The 21,901-nt window shown below is 52.6% G+C and overlaps 8 protein-coding genes across 8 annotated transcripts; 2 read left to right on the top strand and 6 right to left on the bottom strand.

Annotated features, from left to right (window-relative positions):
• Nucleotides 1-2,089: 2,089 nt before the first annotated feature.
• PG985_010632 (uncharacterized protein) lies at nucleotides 2,090-3,466 on the bottom strand (the record flags this gene model as incomplete). The annotated part of the gene is made up of 1 exon (XM_066830400.1): nucleotides 2,090-3,466. One exon carries the CDS (start codon nucleotides 3,464-3,466, stop codon nucleotides 2,090-2,092), a length of 1,377 nt encoding a protein of 458 aa, XP_066681082.1.
• A 3,395-nt stretch (nucleotides 3,467-6,861) lies between these two features.
• PG985_010633 (bZIP transcription factor) lies at nucleotides 6,862-7,946 on the top strand (the record flags this gene model as incomplete). The annotated part of the gene is made up of 3 exons (XM_066830401.1): nucleotides 6,862-6,987; nucleotides 7,065-7,354; nucleotides 7,424-7,946. The coding sequence occupies 3 exons, from the start codon at nucleotides 6,862-6,864 to the stop codon at nucleotides 7,944-7,946; spliced, it is 939 nt and encodes a 312-aa protein (XP_066681083.1).
• A 994-nt stretch (nucleotides 7,947-8,940) lies between these two features.
• PG985_010634 (uncharacterized protein) lies at nucleotides 8,941-9,792 on the bottom strand (the record flags this gene model as incomplete). The annotated part of the gene is made up of 1 exon (XM_066830402.1): nucleotides 8,941-9,792. One exon carries the CDS (start codon nucleotides 9,790-9,792, stop codon nucleotides 8,941-8,943), a length of 852 nt encoding a protein of 283 aa, XP_066681084.1.
• A 748-nt stretch (nucleotides 9,793-10,540) lies between these two features.
• On the bottom strand, nucleotides 10,541-11,854 carry PG985_010635 (uncharacterized protein; the record flags this gene model as incomplete). Its single annotated transcript, XM_066830403.1, has 2 exons — nucleotides 10,541-11,465; nucleotides 11,547-11,854. The coding sequence occupies 2 exons, from the start codon at nucleotides 11,852-11,854 to the stop codon at nucleotides 10,541-10,543; spliced, it is 1,233 nt and encodes a 410-aa protein (XP_066681085.1).
• A 1,054-nt stretch (nucleotides 11,855-12,908) lies between these two features.
• On the bottom strand, nucleotides 12,909-16,054 carry PG985_010636 (coatomer subunit gamma protein; the record flags this gene model as incomplete). Its single annotated transcript, XM_066830404.1, has 6 exons — nucleotides 15,889-16,054; nucleotides 15,455-15,765; nucleotides 14,072-15,386; nucleotides 13,716-14,017; nucleotides 13,200-13,680; nucleotides 12,909-13,141 (listed from the first exon to the last, which is right to left on the bottom strand). The coding sequence occupies exons 1-6, from the start codon at nucleotides 15,962-15,964 to the stop codon at nucleotides 12,909-12,911; spliced, it is 2,718 nt and encodes a 905-aa protein (XP_066681086.1). The 5' UTR covers nucleotides 15,965-16,054.
• A 394-nt stretch (nucleotides 16,055-16,448) lies between these two features.
• Nucleotides 16,449-17,957, bottom strand: PG985_010637 (uncharacterized protein; the record flags this gene model as incomplete). Its single annotated transcript, XM_066830405.1, has 1 exon — nucleotides 16,449-17,957. One exon carries the CDS (start codon nucleotides 17,955-17,957, stop codon nucleotides 16,449-16,451), a length of 1,509 nt encoding a protein of 502 aa, XP_066681087.1.
• Nucleotides 17,958-19,234: 1,277 nt separating this feature from the next.
• Nucleotides 19,235-20,037, top strand: PG985_010638 (putative translation initiation factor SUI1; the record flags this gene model as incomplete). The annotated part of the gene is made up of 4 exons (XM_066830406.1): nucleotides 19,235-19,262; nucleotides 19,477-19,551; nucleotides 19,733-19,825; nucleotides 19,889-20,037. 4 exons carry the CDS (start codon nucleotides 19,235-19,237, stop codon nucleotides 20,035-20,037), a joined length of 345 nt encoding a protein of 114 aa, XP_066681088.1.
• Nucleotides 20,038-20,741: 704 nt separating this feature from the next.
• Nucleotides 20,742-21,817, bottom strand: PG985_010639 (uncharacterized protein; the record flags this gene model as incomplete). Its single annotated transcript, XM_066830407.1, has 2 exons — nucleotides 20,742-21,188; nucleotides 21,269-21,817. The coding sequence occupies 2 exons, from the start codon at nucleotides 21,815-21,817 to the stop codon at nucleotides 20,742-20,744; spliced, it is 996 nt and encodes a 331-aa protein (XP_066681089.1).
• Nucleotides 21,818-21,901: the final 84 nt, after the last annotated feature.

A 21,901-nucleotide genomic window follows, 5' to 3' on the forward strand; every position in this document is an offset into this window, starting at 1 on the left:
TTCTCAGCAATTGCGTTTCCGGCTCTTTACAACTCATACCCCCTTCAGTCCTTCCGACATCTTGGTTGCGCCCCTATTGTGGATGAATACGTCATCCTGGGCCATTCTGCGCTCACTCATTTTGAGCGGTGTTGGAAGGCTTTTATCTAATGCCACCTACATACTCAGGGAGGCGGTCTTTGACGGCAACGATACCATTTCCTTTTCCCTTCCCTTTTTCATGTCTTAGACAGTCACCAAACTGCTGGAACGCAGAATATGAGGGCCCACGGCGGCCAGATTCCTTTTATCCTCTTTTCTTTACTTTTCTACTTCTTGTTTCGCCGCCTTTCTTTCCGAGGTCTATCCTTGCATTAGGATTTTGCTTTTTGCGGTTGCATTGGTGACATGCGAAACTCAACCCTTTTTTGGCAGGCGAGCAGAAGAAAATAAACAGCCACGCGAGTTGAAGCGAGCTTGGCATGGAAAGCAGAGCTTACACTTTTTTGGTGCTGGGTTCTTGAAGTTCAGAAGAGCAACATGGGCTCTCTGTTTTGGTTGTTGAAAGAAGATTTATCTTTGGAACCGATTCTTGTTGAAGAAGTTGTGTTATTTCTGTGTCACACTGTTAAGATGCCGGTGTCAGGTGGAAAAATTCCAATTAGCAACAGAGGAAGGGGTCCTTTGCTAGTTTGTTGCATTATTTGTATTTGGTCAGGATCAAAGATGTGGATCACAGGATCCATACCCTGGAGTAGATACGAATTGAAACTCTGGCAAGTCTAATATTATGCGTGTCTCTTGAAAGTCATCCCATCTGCAACTTCTGCCAAACGCTGCCGTACGTTAATGGGCGGAGGAGCCTCATACCATGTTGGACGTTTGGCTGTGCGACCCGCACGAACCCGTCTTCAGGCTGATGATGCAAATATTCGTATTGGCATTGCCAAATCTGTGTTCCGGTCGTTCCCGTGGTGCTGGTATTGGGATCCCCCTGATGGGCGATCAGTCAAGCTGCTACTTCTAACCTTTAGATGCCGCGCTGCTCTGTGTCATACTTCAGACCGCCGTCCAAACTGACCCATCACGGCAGGCGGTTTCGCCGTTTGTTGTTGATGGAGATCATGGATTTTAACCCCCACACGTACTGGCGCCGGCGAGTCTCCCTAGGATTCTTGACGGGCGAATAGAAGGTTGTTGGATTCTACGGTGGGAGGCGACGACGTTTAAGCTCAGACTACAAACGTTGTCTCGCGGGCATAGGGCACGATTTCACCACTGCCGGCAACGGTTGGAAATTGTTTCTTATGTATTCACTGTAATCAAGAGCGCCAGCTACAACTCAATAGCAACATGTTCGCCAATATCTCTTCGAGAATGGGTCAACAGTACAAAGGCCCTCACCTGCTTAGCTGACTCTGCTCCTACATTTTGGCACCACTCAATCTTAATTTCAGTTAACTATCGGTCCAACAAGATTTTAGCAGCACAGAGCAAGCGTCACGGAATCGATATGTCAAAACTCCAAAATCAATGCTCTCATTCAGCCTATAACTACTACTAAACTGATGAGGGAATATCACAAAAATACCCCCGAAGCTGTGTTTTATGCTCATTGATTCCTCGGGCCAAATGTGACTCGCTTTGCCATGAATTCCAATGCAACAGGTCCAAACCATCTATACTTGCCAGTATATGACTGGTTTCTTCGTGGTACTAGTCTCCCGAGAGAAGTCATCCAGAATTCAGTGTATAAAACCGGCATGTCGAGGTTTCTTTGGGGAATTCGACCTCCATGTCGGTTAGGCGCTGTGATGTATGTGTACAGTTCCGAAGGTACTGTGGTCTCGACAACATGAGGTGAAAGTAGGCAACGCCTATTACTCGCCATCAGATGGCGTGAAAAGGGGGCGTGTCCCAAAAATGATACCAAGGTCAATCAAGCCAACTCAGCACCGCGTCGGCTGGCCAAAAGAAAAACCTCCATCTCCAATTATCGAGTCGCGAAAACTTGTTGCTGCATTGTTCCAACCTGGCATTCCGAGTCTCATTCCCAACGCGTGAAGTGATACCGTCCACATATGCGGGAAACCACACATGATGTACTTGTTTACCACTTGTAGGCGGGATGATCAGGAAACTTGGGGAGTTTTGAGTCCTTGTTGAACTCGGGATGGTTGAGAAGGGTCTGGTAAAGCATGCTGATGAGAGGAGCCGAGTGCTCGCTCGCCGGTAAACGGGTTGCCTCCTCGACCGTAAGCTTGCGGTATTCTCTTCTGCCCTTTTGGTGTGGCTCGGAGTGTATTCCAATGGTTCGCTCAAGGTCTCTACGATTCTTCTCAAGGCCAGCCTCGGCTACACTCTTGCCCATCATATCACTACCGGCATACCAGACCTCGTTGTTCCTTGCTCTGCGTGCCTCCTCTTCTTTCGGGGTAAGCTCCATAGGTTGTCGCTTTGGCAGACCAAATCGGTTCAAAGGGTACTCATGCTGCCAATTGGGGGCATAACCACTGGTCGTGTAGTCGAAGTCTTGTGGAAGATCTTGGGGGTAGTACTTTGCCGCTTGCTTAGGGGTCAAGCTGTCAGCGATCTTGCGACGTTCCGATTCCTTTATAACCGCCTTGACCGAGTCTGCCGCGGCATCCTGAGGGTGAGGCGCAGAGTTGACGTGGCCCCAAAGTCTCGATATTTGCTTGGTGGCAACCTTCGAAGCCGTCATGCTTTCATGCTGGGTCCGTGACTGTGGGTACGCTGAAGCTAGTTGGCCCGATGATTGTTCGTTGGCTGATGACTTGAACCTACGAGGGCCTGGGGGCCCGGCTGTCAACGGCTGTGGAGCTCCAGGACCCTTGGCAAGTATCGAGTTAAACATAGGCTGTGTTATAGGCTTAGATGGGTACTCGCTGGTGCCGTCTGACTGGAGAAGTCCTGCAACAGACACAGGATCGGATCGAGCGCCTCGTAGAGTGGCCAGAGTGTTAGCTGCTGGGCGTGCTCGTGAAAGGTACTTCTGTGCTTGTTTCTGCATAGGGTTCGGATAGGAAGCCAGATTTGTCAGAGATTTGACGGACAACCCCTTCAACTTCTCAGCCGCCTCGCCTGCGTCATCTTTGCCGTCGTCCAGCTGCATGTTTCCGTGGCTATCGGCAGGGTCCTGAGCGGACTGCGAGCCAGGGAAAGACGTGCGGGCAAAGGAGTCTGAGGCGCTGGTCATGGGACTGACGGCTCGCTCCGAGTTCTGCTGTAGAGGGGAGTAATGTAGTAGATTGCGTGTAGTAGCAGTGTTGGACGGGGATCGTGCCTGATGCGCCAGTGACAGACCAGGGAGGGAAGATCTGGTGGTGGTCAGCTCGTTGTGCTGTGGCCACTTGACAGGCCGGCCTCTTCGGGTGGGAGGCTGGAGAGGTGCTGCACTTGGGTTATAGATGGAGCCCACGGTAGTGTAGACTTGGGGGATCTGTTGTGGTTGCTTTGATGTATCCATGACTGCGTTGAGGTTTCCCAACATCAAGCAACAAACTGGTGGGGCGGGTTACAAAGACACAAGAGTTGGGCAAATGGTCTCATTCAGATTGTTCCTGCAAATTGCCAGGAGTAAATACATTGGTTCAAGGTAGGTTGGTTGGAATGGGATTGCTTACAAGTATAGATGGCAGCAGCGTCGGCGATGCTATTGGCGATGGACGTAGCCTAGGGGCAAAAAAGGTTGCAGGTGCCCTGTGAGGCGTGTGGTGTCGCTAAGTCCAAGACGAGGAGACTTCTTGCCCGCACTGAACAGAGAAGATGTCCTCTTTCCTAGAAATAGAAAGCAGGTGGACGAAAAATGAGTGCAGCGGGAGATTGTATGATGATGGAATCAAGAAACAAGCCAGGTGGGCTTTGGCTCGGGAAACATGAAAGAGCACAACCACTGGCTGGGGGAGATTGGTCGCTGCAGGTAATAAAATGGTAGGAGAGCCGAATAAACAGCGGTCTTCAATCTAGAAGGAAGGAATCAAGCTTGCAGCACCCAATGCGATTGTTCGACAAGCACCTGCCCAGACTCGGTACCTAACTCAACAGCAGACCACAAATGCCTCCTCCTGCTCTTGCCGTTTGCGGGTGGAGAACAAAACGTGCAACAGAGAGCAAGTACGAGAGAAGCCCGGTGGGTTCTGCTTGAAGCGAGACCCAGGCGCATTAGATACTTTATGTAGGTATTGTGTGGTTTTGCTATTTTGGCCTTCCTCCTCCTGACGATGTGTGACGCGATGGGACAACAATTCTACTTCAGACGCGCTTGACGAAACGGACAAACACCAATACATGTTGCAGTCACCTACGTGGAGCACACATCCAGTCTTCAGATTGTTGACAAGCTCTGGCTGCATATTTGGCCCCCTCCAGTCGAGCACGTGCTTTAGAGAGCAATATTTGATAACACAGACGTCCTGGGATGTCTTTACTCTCTCGTCGCTCTGTAGCCCCTATTGATGATGATATCACATATACAGTCCTGGGAATATGTCGGCGCATAACACTATAATGCATATGAACACAAAACAAGCTACACACAGTCCTCATTACGTGTCGTTAGTTACCGAATAAATTATTATTGATACTATCCCAACTGATGGAGGTGGGCGGCAATAAGGTTGTTGTTGCTGCCGGTAGTCATCGAGGATGGCTACGGGGTTAAGCTGCCTGGCCACTTCAAGAAGTCTGCCTCCACCAACACAAGACAGCTTCGATTACCTAGGCATGCACGCCGTTTCTAGCGCTTTCAAGCTTATCTTATTCACCATCATAGTCGCATTAACAACTGATAAGACTGAAGTCGTGTTGCGACGACGATGCACCGCTCCTTATAAAATCACTTTGCAACTACTGGCAGAGGGCATTTCTAGAGACTGGGCAGAGATCCGGAGTTCAAAGATGCACCACAGTATTGCTACTTGTGGACAGCCATAATAGCGAATGGATAATTGTATCCGTGGTTGTGTCGTTTGCCAGACGGGGGCTTGATGCATCATCCCCTAGTCGATTGTACCCCCTTTTCGGGGCCCATCGCCGATATACTCCCAAAGACAACGTAAGATTCTTAAGATATCGGTGGCAACCAAAGATAATCGTTACTTAGTCATGTGTATATTGATCTGACGGGCCCACCCCATACGTGCTATTTCCGGTGTGTGGCTGACCTAGATCGCGAACGTAAGCAGCACTGCCCCGACTTCCCGTCCAAACCAAATACCTGCATGCTTGAATTTCGTGAGTGAGAATCTGACTGCAGGTCTTAGGGACGGTGGAACCACTTCATGGACGGAAAATATGGAAAGAGGTATGGGCCTGTAGACTCTACACGGGCTCTCAGCTGCCTGCCCCTATCGACTCTCGGTGTCAGCATTTACTCTTCTTGGGGTGATAGAATGTCTCGAGAGGGAACAGTGGAAGTTTCTGGAACAAGCGGTTATTCCATCCCTCGTGAGACACTGGACTAACGTGCAATAAACACTAGAACAGGAAGGAATAAACAACGAAAGTCGCTTATATACCCTCCATCCAAGTTGACCCAGGGTAATGACATAGTATAAGGGGCTCGGTATTTAGAAGCGATATAAGCAGGACCTGGCTTTTGGCGCCACTAGTCGGAACGATATAATCAAGGGCCACGCCAAAGCGGTGGATTTATAGACACTGCAGTACGCGCGCCTTGGAGTCCAGCAGGGATCAGGCAGAGCCGTGTTGTTAACAGTGAAGCACGGGATCGAGATGTGTCAGCTGGCAAATCAACAGGTCAACCAGAAGAGCACCCAGAACGAATGATTTCTCCCTCCAGTACAAGTTGGAGTCTCTCCCGGATCTACATCCAACCAACGGACCATGCCGACTTGATGGCAATTGGCTATCTCATCGAATTCTGTGAAGTGGCTCGCCAGTCAGCCGGCTTGCGGCAAGCTGAACGAGACAGATAGGGTGGTTGCGGCTGAAAAGGGCCACACAGCGCCATGGGCAGACTGTGGCCAACATCGGAATTGTTCTGGACTACAGGACATGCAAGCATCGCCGTGTCTCAACCCATTAGTCGTCGTGGTCTCTGTCGAAGTTGCATGTGGCTTGGAGTCAACCGTCTTGTTGGAGAGGGAGATGGTGCGCTATTCCCACTCAGGCTTGGTCTTAGCACTCACTTGTCGCACTGCCTTTTTTCCTTGGCTGTGTGTCGCTACTGGTCCGACCGACCCTGCTTTTTTTTCACTGACACCCACCCTGGTCTTGGTCTAGAAGGGCGGACGGCAACCTTAATCCCCAGATAGACAGCTCAGGTTCAGGGCAGGTACTGCGCTATCTTCAGGTACCTCGAGTGCTCTACGGCCCCGAAGTGTCCGGGTCATCAATCAAATATACGCCCAACTCTATTCTGCCTTCTTCTGTCTCGTGGCTGGAGTTTTCCATTATATCATTGCCCGGTAAATTTCGAGCTCGTTAAAGTTCAGCAGAGTCGACGGTCCAGTATATTCGCACCAGGTGCATTCGTTCCCCGTTCGCTCGCGGGCAGATAGTCGTAGATATGGATTGATGCACGTAAAGTCCGCTCCGGCACTTGGAATGGACAAGTACAGGGCAGAAGCCAGAACCCACAAAGTACAAGTGACCCCCCCTTCATCCTGTCTGTTCATCAAACCCCGACCTGTCCATCGCTCACGCTGCCTGCTTGCCACTGGACGGAGAACATAAGCCAACGGGGCGCCGTTCTCCAGCTGATCTTTTGATGTGCCCAGCGTTTCTACCCTCGACCTCGCCATCGTCAGTGCTTCCAACAACCACATTGAAGTGTCCTGTTGCTCCAGCGTAGGCTTGAAATTTGACACGTCTTCTGTCCCATCAACCAAATACGTCACCATGAACTTCTCACATCCCTTTTACGGGCAGAACCAGCCGTCGTATCAGTTTATAGGCATTCCTCCCTTGACCCCTTCGCATTCCAACTCGGCCGCATCAGAGGAGTTCAACAACCAGTCCCCACCGGTTCGTACTTCGTCCTTGGCTTCATCGCTATACTTCCCACGAGTGCGTACTAACGAGCGAGCCCCGGGGCCCTGCAGGAGACCTTCGATGGATTCCAGAGCCACGATCAGTTCCAACAGAACTTCGATCAATATGCACAGTTCAATCAGCAACAAGCGCAAACCTTCCCTCCCGGCCCGCCGACCCCGCCGACGACACATTCTTTACACGGCCAAGGCTCAGCGAACGTAGCCAATCCAAACAAGGGTCTACAGCAGGCCGATATCCTGCCTCTGGCAAAGTCAGATCCCGGCAACAATGGTTCCAACTCGGACGACGAGGACATGACGCCTGCCCAGTCCCGACGCAAGGCGCAGAATCGGGCGGCGTATGTTTTGCCACCAGATTTTTCGGCATCTTGTCCATCTCCCGACCCTCCATGCTAACTTGTCTGTAGCCAACGCGCCTTCAGAGAACGCAAAGAGCGCCATGTCAAGGACCTTGAAGCCAAACTGGCCACGCTCGAGGCGACGCAGCACCTCACAGCATCAGAGAATGAGAAGCTCAAGCGGGACCTGCAGAAGATGAGCACCGAGAACGAGATACTACGCGCCACCTCGAGTGTCCAGGGGCCAAATGGCTCCATGTCCCCCGCAGGTGCCGTGACCACCACGACAGGTCCCATGCACTACAACCCTACCGACTTCTACTCGGATCTACTGGCGAACCACACCAACAAGACGCCGAGCCATCGTGTGGTTGAGTCGGAGGCTGGCGAGCGATTGCTAGCGGCCGGTGCTACCTGGGACTTCATCATCAGCCACGAGCTGTTCAAGAGGGGCCTGGTGGACGTCGGTGATGTCAGCGAGCGCTTGAAGTCACAGGCCAAGTGCGATGGCCAGGGTCCCGTCTTCGAGGAGCGTGCCATTGTTAAAGCAATCAACGAAAGCGTTGCCAGCGGGAGCGATGAGCTGATATGAGCAACTTTGGCGTTTTCTCAGAAGAAAACGTGTACTGTCGCTTTAGAGACATACCACTACCTGTCCATGGCGTTCGAAACGACGAAACGAATCGGTACTGACGATCCCACAACCATGCCCTGCGCGTGGTTGCCAGGGACGCGGAGTTTTTGGGATTTGGTTTGCTGATTGGGAAGGACCTTTGATCTACACTGTTTTTTTCTTTGAATTTCACGGCATATGGCCGAAATGATATCCCCCCAAGTTGCTGACCTTCATGCCCAGCTGCCCAGATCTCTGGCTGGATGCTTTGGCTCCTACAGTATCATGGAGGGAAAGCCCCCGGGTGAAGCAACTCCTGTAAATCTTGCTGTATTCACTGTATTCGCTGCATTGTGGTAAAGAACGGCCGAGCCGGTCCGGGCTCGATGCCTGCCTTGGAAACATGGTGTGCTTTGATCATCTTCCACATGCTGTATCTGGGATGGAAATCAGTTTCAGGGGCCCTTTTGATTCTTAACGGCGTTGGTGTTCGACGGCTCGTGTACTTTTACTTGACACTTGGAAACACTCCAGCTCACGCGACTGGAAAAGGGGAACTCTTGGGGCCTTGGCCGCGGTTACGGATAAGAGGCGGGTATCTAGGGAATTTGGGAATTTGGTATCTGGACGAGATCTGGCGGCTTGGCTGACTTTTTCTTTCTCTTCTTCATTCTTCCTTGGGTATTCTTTGCATTTGCGGGGGAAAGGGAGAATATTGTATTGATCTGTTAATACATGGAAAGATAGAAACAAAACAGGAGCCAACGCTTGAGGCAATCTCTCGACATCAAACAAGACTTGTTTCTATACGCATGTCTCAAATTAGTGTATGCAACTACATCGTTTTGTGACTTATACCCTGCATTAGCCTTGAACCCAGGACGTACATATCGCCGTTTATGCAATGTCTGGTATGTTGTATGCCTGGCCAGTCATTTCCTATGGAACAATTCGGCGATTCGGCAGCCCTATCTCAAAAAAGCTGAGACTGGCCTAATTCGGCTCGCCTCGCTGCCCGTTCTGCACGAATCTGATCCTGCTCTTCGACGCTCCTTCGCCTTTTCGCTTGTTTCTTCTCCTTTTTCCTGGCTGCTTTGACTTCGGGATCTAGCCGGTAGGGTATGGATCCTATCGCGATCTGTTCTAGAGTATTTACAGTGGCCTGATCAATAATGCCCTCGCATTTCTTGCAAGCCAGGAGTAAAGAGGCTCGCAGCGTGAAGCTCGCGTCATTCCCCCCAGAGTGCAAGTGGCTGAAAGGACAGCCGAGACGAACTAGTAGTTCGCCGAGCGAGCCGCCCCAGAAGCCGAAGACTTCGTTGGCGACGCGGACGGTATCAATCACCGTCATGGATGATGATACAAAGTCGTATCCCAGAATGCGCAGCATCTCGAGTTCGTTTCGGACCGAGTGACCGACGAGAATAACATGACGATCTCGCGGTATAACGGACTTGATCCTCTTCAGCATGGCAGCTGTCTTGATAGCAATCGACTTCCCGAAGCTGAATCTGGCTGAAGCTCGCTTGATGTACGAGGGGGATCCGGTGACGAAGTTGCGTGTTGCAATGACCCGTCCAGGCTTGATATCCCTTCCCAAGTCTCTGGCGTCTAGTACCGCCAGGCCAACTTGAGAATCGGTGCTGCTGAGAAACCCGTCTCGAATGTTGCCTGTGTTTTCGAAATCGATGGCGACCAACACAGAGTCAGAACGAGCAGCTGAACCCGACAACTGTCCATCGAGGCCCAAGGCTTCGCATAAAGTTTGGAGGCCATTTCTCGAGACGCTTGGCCTATTCTGCTTTTCGCGATCTTCGACATCCATGCTGCTGTTGGACGTCATCTAGGCGGCGTTGCTTTCGTCAGCCGGCTGGGAGCTTTTTGGGATGTACGCATATAAGCCAGCAGCTTCCGCGGCGGAGTACGGCTGGTTGGTGTTGAGTAGAGGTTAAACATAACGCAGTACTTACGCAGGCCTTTGAACTGGTTTGAGCATCTGTCGACACGAGAAACATGCTCAAAGTGGCCCAAGGTTCACTCTAACGGTACGTATATCCATCCAGTACCTGCCGAAAGTGATAGATCATCGATAATGTAGACACCCCAAGTAAAACACAGTAGGTAAATATATAATATAATTAAGTATCTTCGTGATCTCGCTTGAACTCCAGAATCTATCCGACTATAAGTGGTATCACAAACATTTGTCCTCATGTCCAGCCCCCCACCATTCCGTGGTGTACCATACACTACCAGAATAACCCATGTCTTTCGTAGTAGATTGCTTGATCTCGTCGACACACATTATAGGGGGGAAAGTAAGAAGCAAATCCACTCCCCCCATCTTCCGGTCGCCCCTTTTCCATCGTTGCACTCCCAAAGTCTTATTGTACGTTCCCGTCGTTTCCTCGTGAGCACCAGCGCTCAACTCTCGTGTCTACTCCTTCGTTGACGCGCCGGTGCCATTTTCCTGCCCCTAATTCGAGGTCCTCCTTTATTCATCATGAGGAACCCTTCATACGTGACATTGTGCCCATCGTTCTTGTGAGCTTCGGTAGTTCTGGGGGAACCACCTATTTCGCCTTCTTCTCCTCACTCTCGACGTAGGGATGCTTGATGGTAAGACACCAGATATCCAGGTAGTCGCAGATGGTGACGATGACGTCGACAACAAAGCTGCCGTAGACACCAATGGCCATGCCCAACATACTGAACATGAAGGCGACCTGGTACACGCCGTCACCCAGGGCGCTGGGCCAGCCGGAAGCCCAGCCGACGTGCTGCTGAAGGATAGGACCGATCGAGTCGATCACACCGAGTCCAAGCGGCACCACGAGTACGTTCCAGTACGGGAAGCGGAGCTTGACCAGGTGCGCCGTGATCATCTGGCCGACACTGTAGGCGTTGACGAGACCGCAGAAGATGACGAAGGGGACCAGATGCTGAGTGCGGATGACGGGCTGGAGGTACAGGTAGGCCACGACCAGGACCCAGGTTCCGAAGAAGGGGACCAGGCCCTTGAGGGCGCCGCGGCTGCGGTCGCCCCGGGCACGTCGCGCCTTGATGACGTTGCGCGCGCTCTCGACGGTGTTGACGATCAGCATGACGGTACCCTGAACCATGTACCACTGGGTGAAGTTGAAGTTGTAGACGAGCTCGGGAATGCCCAGGGTCTCAGGTACGCCGAAAGTAGCCAGCATGGACTGCTTCCAGAAGCTGGCGCCACCCATGTAGCCCGTGAGAGCGTGGACGCTGACCAAGATCAGGACGCCCTCGACGGGTCCGTTGACAATGCCCAGAGTTAGGGTCTTGGTGTGGTACTCATCCCATGTTTGCACGTAGAAGGTCAGCAGCGAGGCGAAGAGGGTCGCGACCGTGTACCACGTCTGGCCCATGTTCTGGCTGCCGGCGAACAGGAGTGCCCCGAGCGATGTGTTGAGGGCATCCACACCGTGGTCGAAAAGCTCGCCAAGGGGCCCGCTCTGGTGGGTTCGCCGCCTGGATGGTCCAATAAACATTAGTTCACATGCTCCAGATAACGAGCAGTTGCGGGTTATGAAGAATTAGAGAGCTACTCACGCTTGCGATCCGTCGACGGCATCAAACGTCTGGTAAAGGAAGAGGCCCAGGGCCCAAGAGTAATAGACCCATGGGGGGCAGTCCTGGTCGAGCGAGGGGTTGTACCAGAGCAGGGTGAAGAAGTTGACGATGATGAAGCAGAAGCCGAGCAAGGTGATCAGGTTCGGGGCCATCCACATAGGGAAGCACTTGATGACGACATTTGTGTAGAACGGCTTCAGAATGTACTTTGAGGTGAGCGAGCGATCGACGGCAGAGTACTTGTACTGCTTCAGGTTCGGCAGACGCTCCTGGCGGACGTAGACCATGTTGGCGGTTGTTGGCGACAATGGCTCGCCTGTTCAATCGCAAGAGATGGAGGGGAGGGAGCCGGTGGATGGTTGTGTAGGAGTGGAAGAGAAGTCTAGCTTATTACTCGAAGTATCAAATAGTCTGCAGTGGTCTCAATCCACATCTGTTCCCGTCCTGATTCGAGACACGTATGCACGCTTGAGTTCAACCTTGGTGCCCGGCGATCGGGGCTATTAAAAATTTGTGGTAGTAGGTTTGAGAGAATGGAGACCCGTCCTTATTACAACAAGAATGTATTCGGGACGAGACTAAATCGGAAGTGCCGTGTTTCTGTCCAACTTGTGCCTCTGCTGGACCGTAATGTGATGGACGCAGAGAAACATTTTCGATTGAACAAACACGTCATTAGAACTGGAGATAGATCAACCAACCAAGCCAGCCCTAGCCCACCCAGCCAAGAGGGCCCCATAAACCGGCTTGGGGGCTTTTCGCTTGGCGCGTCTGCTGTGCGCGCGTTACAGCAAGCAACCCGTGCCCGAGACCTTGCGGGAGGGGCTAACTCGCTTCGGCTTAGATGCCCTGCCATGTTAATTACCTGCATTTGCATCTGCCCAGGCCATGCAATGCGACGCGTCTGTAGGTAGGCCTTTCGATATCATCTGCAGCTCGGTCTCCGAATGGATGTAATTCGGGGAGTGACGTTTCACAGAGCAAGTGTAGCACCCAGCCTTTTCAACAGCCGGGCCACGGCTTTCGGCATTGGGCGAGAGCTCCAGTAGACTGACAGAAGACTTACACAAGTGCTCTCAGGGGTAACAACGTATAGTCATACCTTTCAGTGTTCATCAATATTCTTCGATTGGTCTACTCTTCGCCCTCGTCTGTTCTCACAGCCCCGGGTTCTTGCACGTGGTCTGCTGGCGCTGGCGGTTGCATCGCAGCTCGACGGCACTTGTTCACCCAACGACTCGAGAATGCTAGATCTAAAGATGCATGTCTTTGATGAGAAAACAGCTAGACATCGCTTGATCATATTTTGCTGCATGAAAAACGCCACCCCAAGACAACTCATTAAGCAACCGAATCCACCACCATCTGCGCCACGTTCTCTTCCTCGCTGCGCACCGTGATTTTCGTCGTCACGCCAGACTTGGCAGAGTAGGCCATCCTGACCGTTGCCACCACGCGTCCGCCCATAATCGTCTTGCCCAGAAGCTTCAGCTGGTGTGTTGTCTGGTTGATTGGCACATCTGTACCCTCCAGTGCTTGCAGTGAAAGTGTCTTGGCCAATACTTCCGTTGCCTCTGTGTATGCTTGTTAGCCTGCCTGTGGACTTGTACTCCCGATCTCGTAGCGACGTACCTGCAATACTGTTGACGCTTGAAAGCTGTAGTGTCTCCTCGGCCTCCTCCCCTGAGGCGCCCACCTGTTCCCAGATATGGGCAAAGTTGCCGGCAAAAGCAGGAACGACGTAATCGCTACCTGCAAGGTCAAACTCCGAGACCTCATATTCGTCGTCGTAGCCGGTGTCCTCGGGCTCGTTGGTCGACGGGTCAATCTCCTTGCTCGTGAACTTGAGAATGTTGGAGAATGTGCTCGTAGGCATGGAACCTTCACCGTTGGCCTTCTTGAATGCCACATAGACCTTGCCCGGCTCATCCGTGGGCAGCTTCTCCGCCTGGATGATGAAGACTTCCTCAAGTTCTTCCTCGTCAGCGGGAATCGCGACCACCGACACGTTCTCGAGAACCGTAGCGGGAAGCGTGTTCTTGACCTCGTATTGCAAGACAATGTGCTCCTTGAAGATGTGCTTCACGACAGAGACGACATATTCAGTCTCGGCCTCCGTCAGTTCGACGACAGGGACGACTTCAGTACGCTGCCGAACTCCTTCATCTCAGGGATGGCCATAAGCTCCTGAGCATACTTTTGAGCGGCAGCAACAGCCGAGGCTTGTGCCTCCGCACCGCTAGGTGCAGCCTTCGAAGGACCCGTCTTCGGTGGCTTGAGTGATGGCGTAGTAGCGGTGAGCTTCTTAGTGCGGTCCTCAGCATCTGCCTCTTCCCGAGTAACAACGGGAATCTTGCTGATGTCGAAGGCCGAGTCAAAGGTAGACTTATCATCGGATGTCACATACATCACGAGCTGGTGCTCGAAGTATGGCAGTGAGAACATGTTTTCTGCGCTATTGTTAGCAAACTGGTCTCGGTCAGGGGCCGGGTCTCTTCACTTACCGTTCTTGATGAAGCGCTCAGCGAGTTCATCTTCCTCGTGCATCAGTCTCAGGTTAAGAGCGGCACGGTCTCGGACCTCGTCGTCGACATCGTCCAAGCATCTCGTCAATAACACATCAACACTGCTCTTCACCTCCGGATCCTTCTGTCCGACGCCAAACTTGGCCAGGGCAGTGACAGCCGCAGCTCGTACTATGGCGTTCTCCAGCACCACGCGGTTGTAGATATAGCGGATGTACTTGGTAGGTTGCGACGTCTTGGGACCCTCCAAGCCCAGGAGGTGCAAGATACGCACAGCCAGCTTGGTGAACTCGCAATCCTCAATGAACTCGCAGAGATGAGCCAGCGCGTCCTCCTTGGACTCGGGGACGAACTTGATCAGGTCAAACATGCTTTCAACAACGGCCCTCTTGAACTCATAACCGCCCTCATCCCGCAGAATACCACTGAGGAAGGCCAGCATGCCAGCCTGCTTGCTGGGGAACTTCAGGCAGAGGGTCCGGATAGCCTCCACGATGGTAATCTTGAACTCGTCGGTAATCTCGGACATGAACCCAGTAATCTGCTTCATGAGGCGGTCTACGCTAGCTTCGTTGCCCGTCTTCAAGAGTGTCGTAATGGCAAATGTAGCAATGGATCGGTTGCTGTTCGAGATCAAAAGCTCAATATCGGGGTTACAAACGTGGACAGCTTGAGGCTTGAACGAAGCGAAGTTGTGGAGGATGCGGAGAGCGGCGAACTTGGTAACAGCGCGAGGAGAGGAGAGGAACAGCTGCAGGACATGTACAGCCTGAGTCACCTCAGCGTCCGTCACATCTCTCATGTCGCAAATAGCCTTGGCAGCCTCGAAGTTCACCATCTCGCTCTTGTGGCGCAGCCAACCGTCCAACAGCGACATCATAGGCTTCCGGAGCTGGGGGTCGTCCTCGGCAAGTTGGGCGGCCAATCGCACAAGCATCACAGTGGCGGCGGGACTCTTGACAGCACCTGGGGTGCCGAACTGCTGTACCATCTTGACCAAGGCCATCTTGTCGTGCGATCGCATTTGGTATAAGAGACCAATGGCGTGGTACTGGGTCATGGTAGAGTTGTTAACCGGCATAGAGCTGGAAGACGACGAGAATCCCAGAGAAAAGCCGCTGGACGACTTGGTAGAGGCAGCGGCCTCTTGCGTCTCGGACTGCCACCGCCGGACAACATCCTTGGCGATGGGCAGAAGGTGGTAGGAGGAAACGAGGGCGGCCGAGGAAACGGACGGGTTCTTGTCGACGATCGCCGTCTTCATAACACGTTCAATGGATTGTACTGTAGTAGACTGATAGGTTTATCCACGTTAGCAAGAGGACAAACCCAGTCCGCAATGTCTCGACGAGCCCGACCTACATCAATAATGCGACACAAGGCTCGGATGGCGTTCGGCCTGTAGATTGCGTCGGTACTTCCTCCGGTATCCTTCATGATGGTACTGGTAACCATGATGATGTCTTCTGCCGAGGAGGCGAGCTCCTTGATGACAAGGTGAACCATTTGGCGCAAGGCGGCATCTTTGTTCTGGAAGAGCTTCGAGATGCCGAAGAAGAGCGTGGTGGCTTCGTTGGTCGGGAACTTCTCGCCGGTGTAGAGGAGGAGAGCGATCTTGGTTAGGAGGATACGGCATCTCCGGGGTTGGATGGGCGAGCTGTTGAACAATCGAGCTGGAAGAACACTTTAGCCACGCGTGCTTGGCCATGGTATGCAGCGGGGGAGAGAATGGGTAATGGGTGATGACATGTCGAGATTCAAGCAGCAAAGCGACCCCGAGTCAATTGGGTACGCACCTTCTTGGAATACCTGGGTCCGGTCAACCTTGACCAGACCGAGGTCTGCATCTTCGTCTTTCTTGCCGTAGCTCATGTTGGGCGAGGGTACGGCGGACAATGGTAGCGACGAAGGTTGAAGAAGCGGTGGCTTTGGATAGGATTATCTGGTGAATTAGGACTCCTTGGAGTTGAAGACAGCCGCGACAGTTGTCCATTCGGGTACGTAGCCCCACTACTCCATCCCCTTGCATCCAATCACCAGCCGTGAATTCAATCCACAATTAGCTTCCACGCCCCCTGTTCTTGTACGTACTCAAAATGGGCAGGCACTTTAATGACCTGACCTTAATACTCCATGCGTTTGTAGGTCAGGTCCATGTTCAGCTTCAACATGCCACCAGCGATGTCAGATCTTCAATACACCAATCGCAGATTCGCGTATCCAGCTGCAACCCAGAAGCTAGATCGAGTCACCAATTCAGACTGCTAGATTTAGTTGCAGGACACACATTGCATCTATTTAGATCTGAATGTGGGTTCCGTATTCAACCAGCCATTGGGCCTTCTAGATACCGATATCAATGAGACCTCGGCTCTACTTTAACAAGCTTCATGACATTGTCGAGATAACCTGCTGTGCCTCCATATTTCCGCACGATCTCATCAAGATCCACATCGGAGACATTGGCTGCTCTCCTTCTTCCAATCATAGCTGTATTTCTGGTACTAGGAATGCGGAGCATCTCCGTCTCAACCTCCCACCCACAGTCGTCTGCAATGCCAGAGACCCAAGCCACAAGCGAAGCGTATGCTGAGTTCGACTTGTCGACCCCCTTTGGTACCGGAGCCCTATACTTTGCGCCGGTAAGGTTGTGGCTACAGCAAGGAATCATCATGAAGGGGCACTCGGAGATCGCTGCAAGAATAGGGGTCCACGGCGTCAGCTCGTCCGCATGGTTGGAAATTATGAATGTGCCCTTGGGGAAGAGCCCGTCATGCAATATGTTATCGACGTCGAGGTCGGATGTGTCATGGTCAAGGGATTTAGTCGCCTCCTCTTTCGCCATTATGATGGATGGTAAGAGAACATGTTCCCGCAGACACGGCAGGGCTTCAGGGTCCGAAGTTGCTTCATCCGTGGCATTGTAGTTTGTCCAGGATTTCCGTTTCCGCGCATCAAATCCCCATCCCTCGTAGCCCTCTTGCCTCAACAAGTAAACGAGAAGTCCGTTGCCGCATCCAATGTCAACGAAGCCCGGGAAAGTCTCGCCCTGGTACATCTGTTTCCAGAGCTCAATCAGGAAGGCGGCAATGCTGAGATCCTCAAATACATGCTTGGTGGGGTCGGTTACCTCTGCCCAGGTGTTGATCAAGTTGCGTGCGTACGTCTTCTTTAATCTTGCGTATGTGGTTTGCATGGGAACCTGGGGCACGACGACATCATGGTGAACGCGCTTGACGTAGCCTGTCGTCGTACCTTGACCGTGCTTGTGGAGGGTGGACAAAAGGTGGTAAGCGGTCCTCACCAACTTTGGCGGGCGTTCCACGTCGTCGAAGAAGCAATAGTGAGTAGAGACTCGACCTATGTTTTCGTTGCGGTTCCATTCATGCAAGAACGCGACACCCCGGACGGCCGGGTGGTAAAAGGGCATTTCAGACGGCGAGGAGACATGCGGAATGTAGATGACCATAGACTGCTCGTGGTCACCTGCCTGCGCCTCTGGTTTGGAGCTGTGATAGAAGAGACACGTCTGGTCAAGAGGCTGGTCTCGCAGAGTATTTCGCGGAATTAGCCTTCGGACCAAGCTCTGTTCCAGGTCGAAACCTGTGAAACTGGCAGGTCGTGGCAGCACTGACGCCCCTTCCAGGGCCTCATTCAGAACGCTTCCGTTCTCGTACAGCAAGTCTGCCCGGAAAAGCCAAGAGGAGTTGATGTTTGGGTTGCGAATGAGGTTCATCATCACCTTCGTAAACGCGGCAGGGTTGAAGGTGCAGGCGTGCCAGAAAAGGGGTGTCCATGGCGCCCCTGAGGCGTCCAGGATGAGTGGCGAGGCGTCACTCCCAAACTGTGTTGGTTCAAACCCCATTACGGATTCTTACAGTTGACCTTGTGTGCTTGGTTAAGAGGACACACTTCTGAAGCGCTTAGTTGGGTAAGCTCAGCTTCAACTCGTCGTAACCCGGGATGTAAGATACCACAGAACAGTCTAGTCATAGCCATGCTATGCGTGTGTGCTTTTTGACTTTGCCATCCCTTCTAGATGCGGCTTTTTGCAAAAATCGAGTTGACTAGACCCCACCCTGGTCGAGACTGGTCACACCACAAGATTCGCCATACCTTAAGCGGCCGTATCTGGTCTATCAACAGCACCTATCCTGATGAAAGTACCTCCTACGCCAGATTACAACAGGAAATAAGTATATAAGCATATTAATATTACATTAGATTTGCCGATATGCAATGCAGTCGTTTAATGTTTCAACGGTAACATATTTACTTGGTCGTTGAACTGGAATTGTAGCTCGTCGATATATAATAGACCTGACCGGTTTATTCTCGTAGAGGCTTGACCTTTGGCTAGCATTCGGAGTGTACCTGCCACGCATCATGAGATGACCTCACTGAGGCTACATAACTTACACCCAAAAGCATAACTCGATCCTTTCTCTCAAGTAATGTGAGTCAGGCCATCAATCAGGCAATTTCGCTGTTAGGTATCAGATGGGCTGGCACTTGTCTTTGAAAAAAGCATCAATAGATTTGACAGATTATGTACATTCAATTCAGGTGCAGGTGTTCAGTGCTGATCCGAAGAACTAGACCACCAAACAGACCTCAACCTTGGTCTTTGGGCCTCAACTCGTGTGGACCCGCCGACCGCTGCTCGATCTGCCAATCAGAATTCAGGAGAGGTCACTCCCGTCTTTGCTGCTAACTGGACTGAGCTTCTGGATTGAGGGTGGTCACTTGCCTCGCTTGCCTACTGGCTTGTCCCCCGCCATTTGCCCTGCTGCTTTGGTTGCTCCTGCTTCCCCCTCCCCCTAAAAGCCTTGTCTGCCAACTGCCATATCCCCAGTTTATTTCATTCACTCAACCCACTCGCCCACCAACTACAACGAAGCTGTTCTGAATAAGGAACCATTCCAGCATCAGCATTCTTCTTGTCCACTTTTCGCGACATCAACTATTTCTTCCACTTTTCTTCCCACTCCCACACTTCACTACCCAACAGCAACTACTACATCACCACATTACCGAAAGACAAGCAAGCCTTCTGCGAGACCTCATCCGTCGGTCGCACCACCTCGACAACCCCTCAATACAAAACCCTTTCCCCAGTTTACCCCGGAAAACTCGCTTTATATGTCCATCGAAAACCTCAAGACCTACGGTAAGTCGCGAGCAAATCATCACCACCATCATCCGGTGCCACTTTCGATGGCCTTCCCGCTTCTTTCTGTACGACCCTGCGATACCAGCCCGTGTCCGACAAAAACAAAACGCTTGCTCCCCTTGCCGACCAACCCGCGTCCCTGCGCCTTCCCGGGCCCTCGAACGATTGTCTTGATTGGGAGGGATTTGACTGACAAAACTCTTTCGTACAGACCCCTTCGCCGAAGCCGACGAGGATACAGGAGAATCCAAACAGGCACAAAATTACATCCATATTCGTATCCAACGTACGTACATCCAATCAACGCAACACCCCTTCATTTACACGTCTCACGTGCAGCAATGGGACGAGGCCGTCAATCTGACAAGCCCCTCATTGACCACATACCCCACTACGACTTGCATCATCCAGCATCCTCAGCCTTACCCTCGAACGACCCCGGTAGCTAATGACATCGTTCAATACAGAGCGCAATGGACGTAAGACCCTGACCACGGTTCAGGGCTTGCCCAACAAGTTCGACCGCAAGAAGATTCTCAAGGTCATCAAGAAGAAGTTTGGTAAGTCGACCTTCTCTTGTTCAATCAGCTGGTTCTATCTTCTAACGTGGCTCTTCCGTGCAGCTTGCAATGGCACCATCGTCAATGACACTGAGATGGGTGAAGTAATTCAGCTTCAGGGTGATCAGCGCAAGGATGTTCAGGAGTTCCTCATCGACAAGAAGGAGGGTCTAGAGCTCGATCCCAAGACCATCAAGGTCCACGGTTTCTAAGCCTCTGCCAGTGCCTCCGTCGCGTCTCGGTCTGGAATCGTCATGTTTCGTCGCGATCTTATTGTGTACTGCTACTTGATGGCTGGGCAATGTTGTCTCGCTAGCCTAGGCTAGGCGGCAAGCGCCGCTGGCTGGCCATCATACTGCCAACAGGCACGGTCATGATCACTGGCGAGAGGCGTTTCTTTCACGGACATGGGATGCACGGATCCGGCATGATACCCCCTGTTGATACGACAGGACTTTTACGGAATGGCATCGGGAGTTCTTGGTATTTCGTGCTCAGCGTATCTATCTCGCTCCGCCTCAGCGATACGCTTGGCGCTCTGCAGGTACACACCGGGAGTTGATTGGCAAGTGACTTGCATGCCTCTCTTTTCTTGATCCTGCAAGCACATTATTAAGATACGAAAGAAAATACAGAATTGCATCTCTGAATCATGGGTATCCCCATTCTCTATTGAAGCCAGGGGATGCTGCCCTTGCATCCTAATGTGAAGTGCGTAATCTGCGACACAGACTGCCTAAAATGCCGGGGTATATATGTAAAATGTGCAAGAGAATCACCAAATGCTACAAACGCCATGCCCTGTCCGGTCCATGAAAGCTCCTGAATGTTACCCGGCACCAACCAACAACGCCTTGAGGCCCAGCAAAGCAAATCGTAGACGATAGTAGGTAGACGTACGCGGGAAAGGCAACCGCTACAGCCCGTCCCGATCACGCAAGTCCAACACTTTGACGACGATCCAGCCGCCCAGCTCGGCGGCCTTTTGCAGAACGCCGAAGAGGGGCACATCGGGGTACTCGAGGCGGTTGACGTGGTGGTGGATGAGCAGGGCGGCCATGCTGATGAAGGAGGCGATGGAGAAGATGCTGATGGAGGCCGAGGTCTCCTTGCGGATGTTGATTTTGCGCTGCGAGACGTGGTAGCAGGCCGTCAGGGTCGTGGCGATGCCGATCCAGGCGGGCAGCAGCATCGAGGGGTCGTCGCTGCCGCCCAGCAGGTAGACGGTCCAGCTCGAGACGTAGAAGTAGATGCCCGTGAGCGCGAAGAGGCGCACGATGGTCGCCTGCGGGGTGTAGTTGAGCAGCCAGCGGGACATGAGGGAGTCGGTGAAGATGAAGGCTAGGTAGGCTCCGGCGCCGCACTGTAAATTTTTCGAAAAGAGATACACGTCAGCATGTGAACTTGAGGACTTGGGGATCTGTAGCTGTTGCGCGTACGTACCCATATCATGGAGAGCGCCGTCTCGGTCAGCCTCAGCCTCTGCTCGGTCCTGACCTGCCTGCGCGCCGAATCGGACGCGGAGTCCAGTATGCCACTACCACCGCCACCGCTACTGCCGTAGTCCAGCCCCAGGAACTGGGCGATGTCTCGGCTCTGGAGGAAGTCGGATATGAGGAATCGAAGGGCGCATCGCAGACCCCACCAGAGGGCGGGCGCGATGGACTGGAGTCGGCAGATGAAGAGGAAGGGGTGCCAGACTCGGGGCACATCGAGGACGACGGCGATACGGGGCTGCATGAAGCCGGCGCGGACGACGGGCGTGTGGCGCAGGTGGTGGCCGTTGGGGTTCTCCTCGTGGGACGAGGTGCGTACTATCGCGGCGAAGCCATCTTGTTGCAGCTGTTCGTATCGGGACGAAGACGGCGGGCGGTGGTTGTTGATGTGATTCTTGGTGGTGGTGGTGGTGGTGGTGGTGTGAGAGGAGGCATGGGCACCGGTGCTACTGCCGTTCGACTGCGATGTCCAGGACCTCGAGAACAGGGTGGCCATCAATTGGCCGCCCGGGCAAGTAGGGGACTGCCGAACCCTGGGGGGAGGAGGATTCTATGTCGTCGGGAAGTCTGTTCCTGGCGG

This window comes from Apiospora marii (assembly GCF_038362585.1).
Source record: "Apiospora marii strain CBS 49790 chromosome Unknown utg000007l_segment0_segment0, whole genome shotgun sequence".
NCBI lineage: Eukaryota > Fungi > Ascomycota > Sordariomycetes > Amphisphaeriales > Apiosporaceae > Apiospora > Apiospora marii.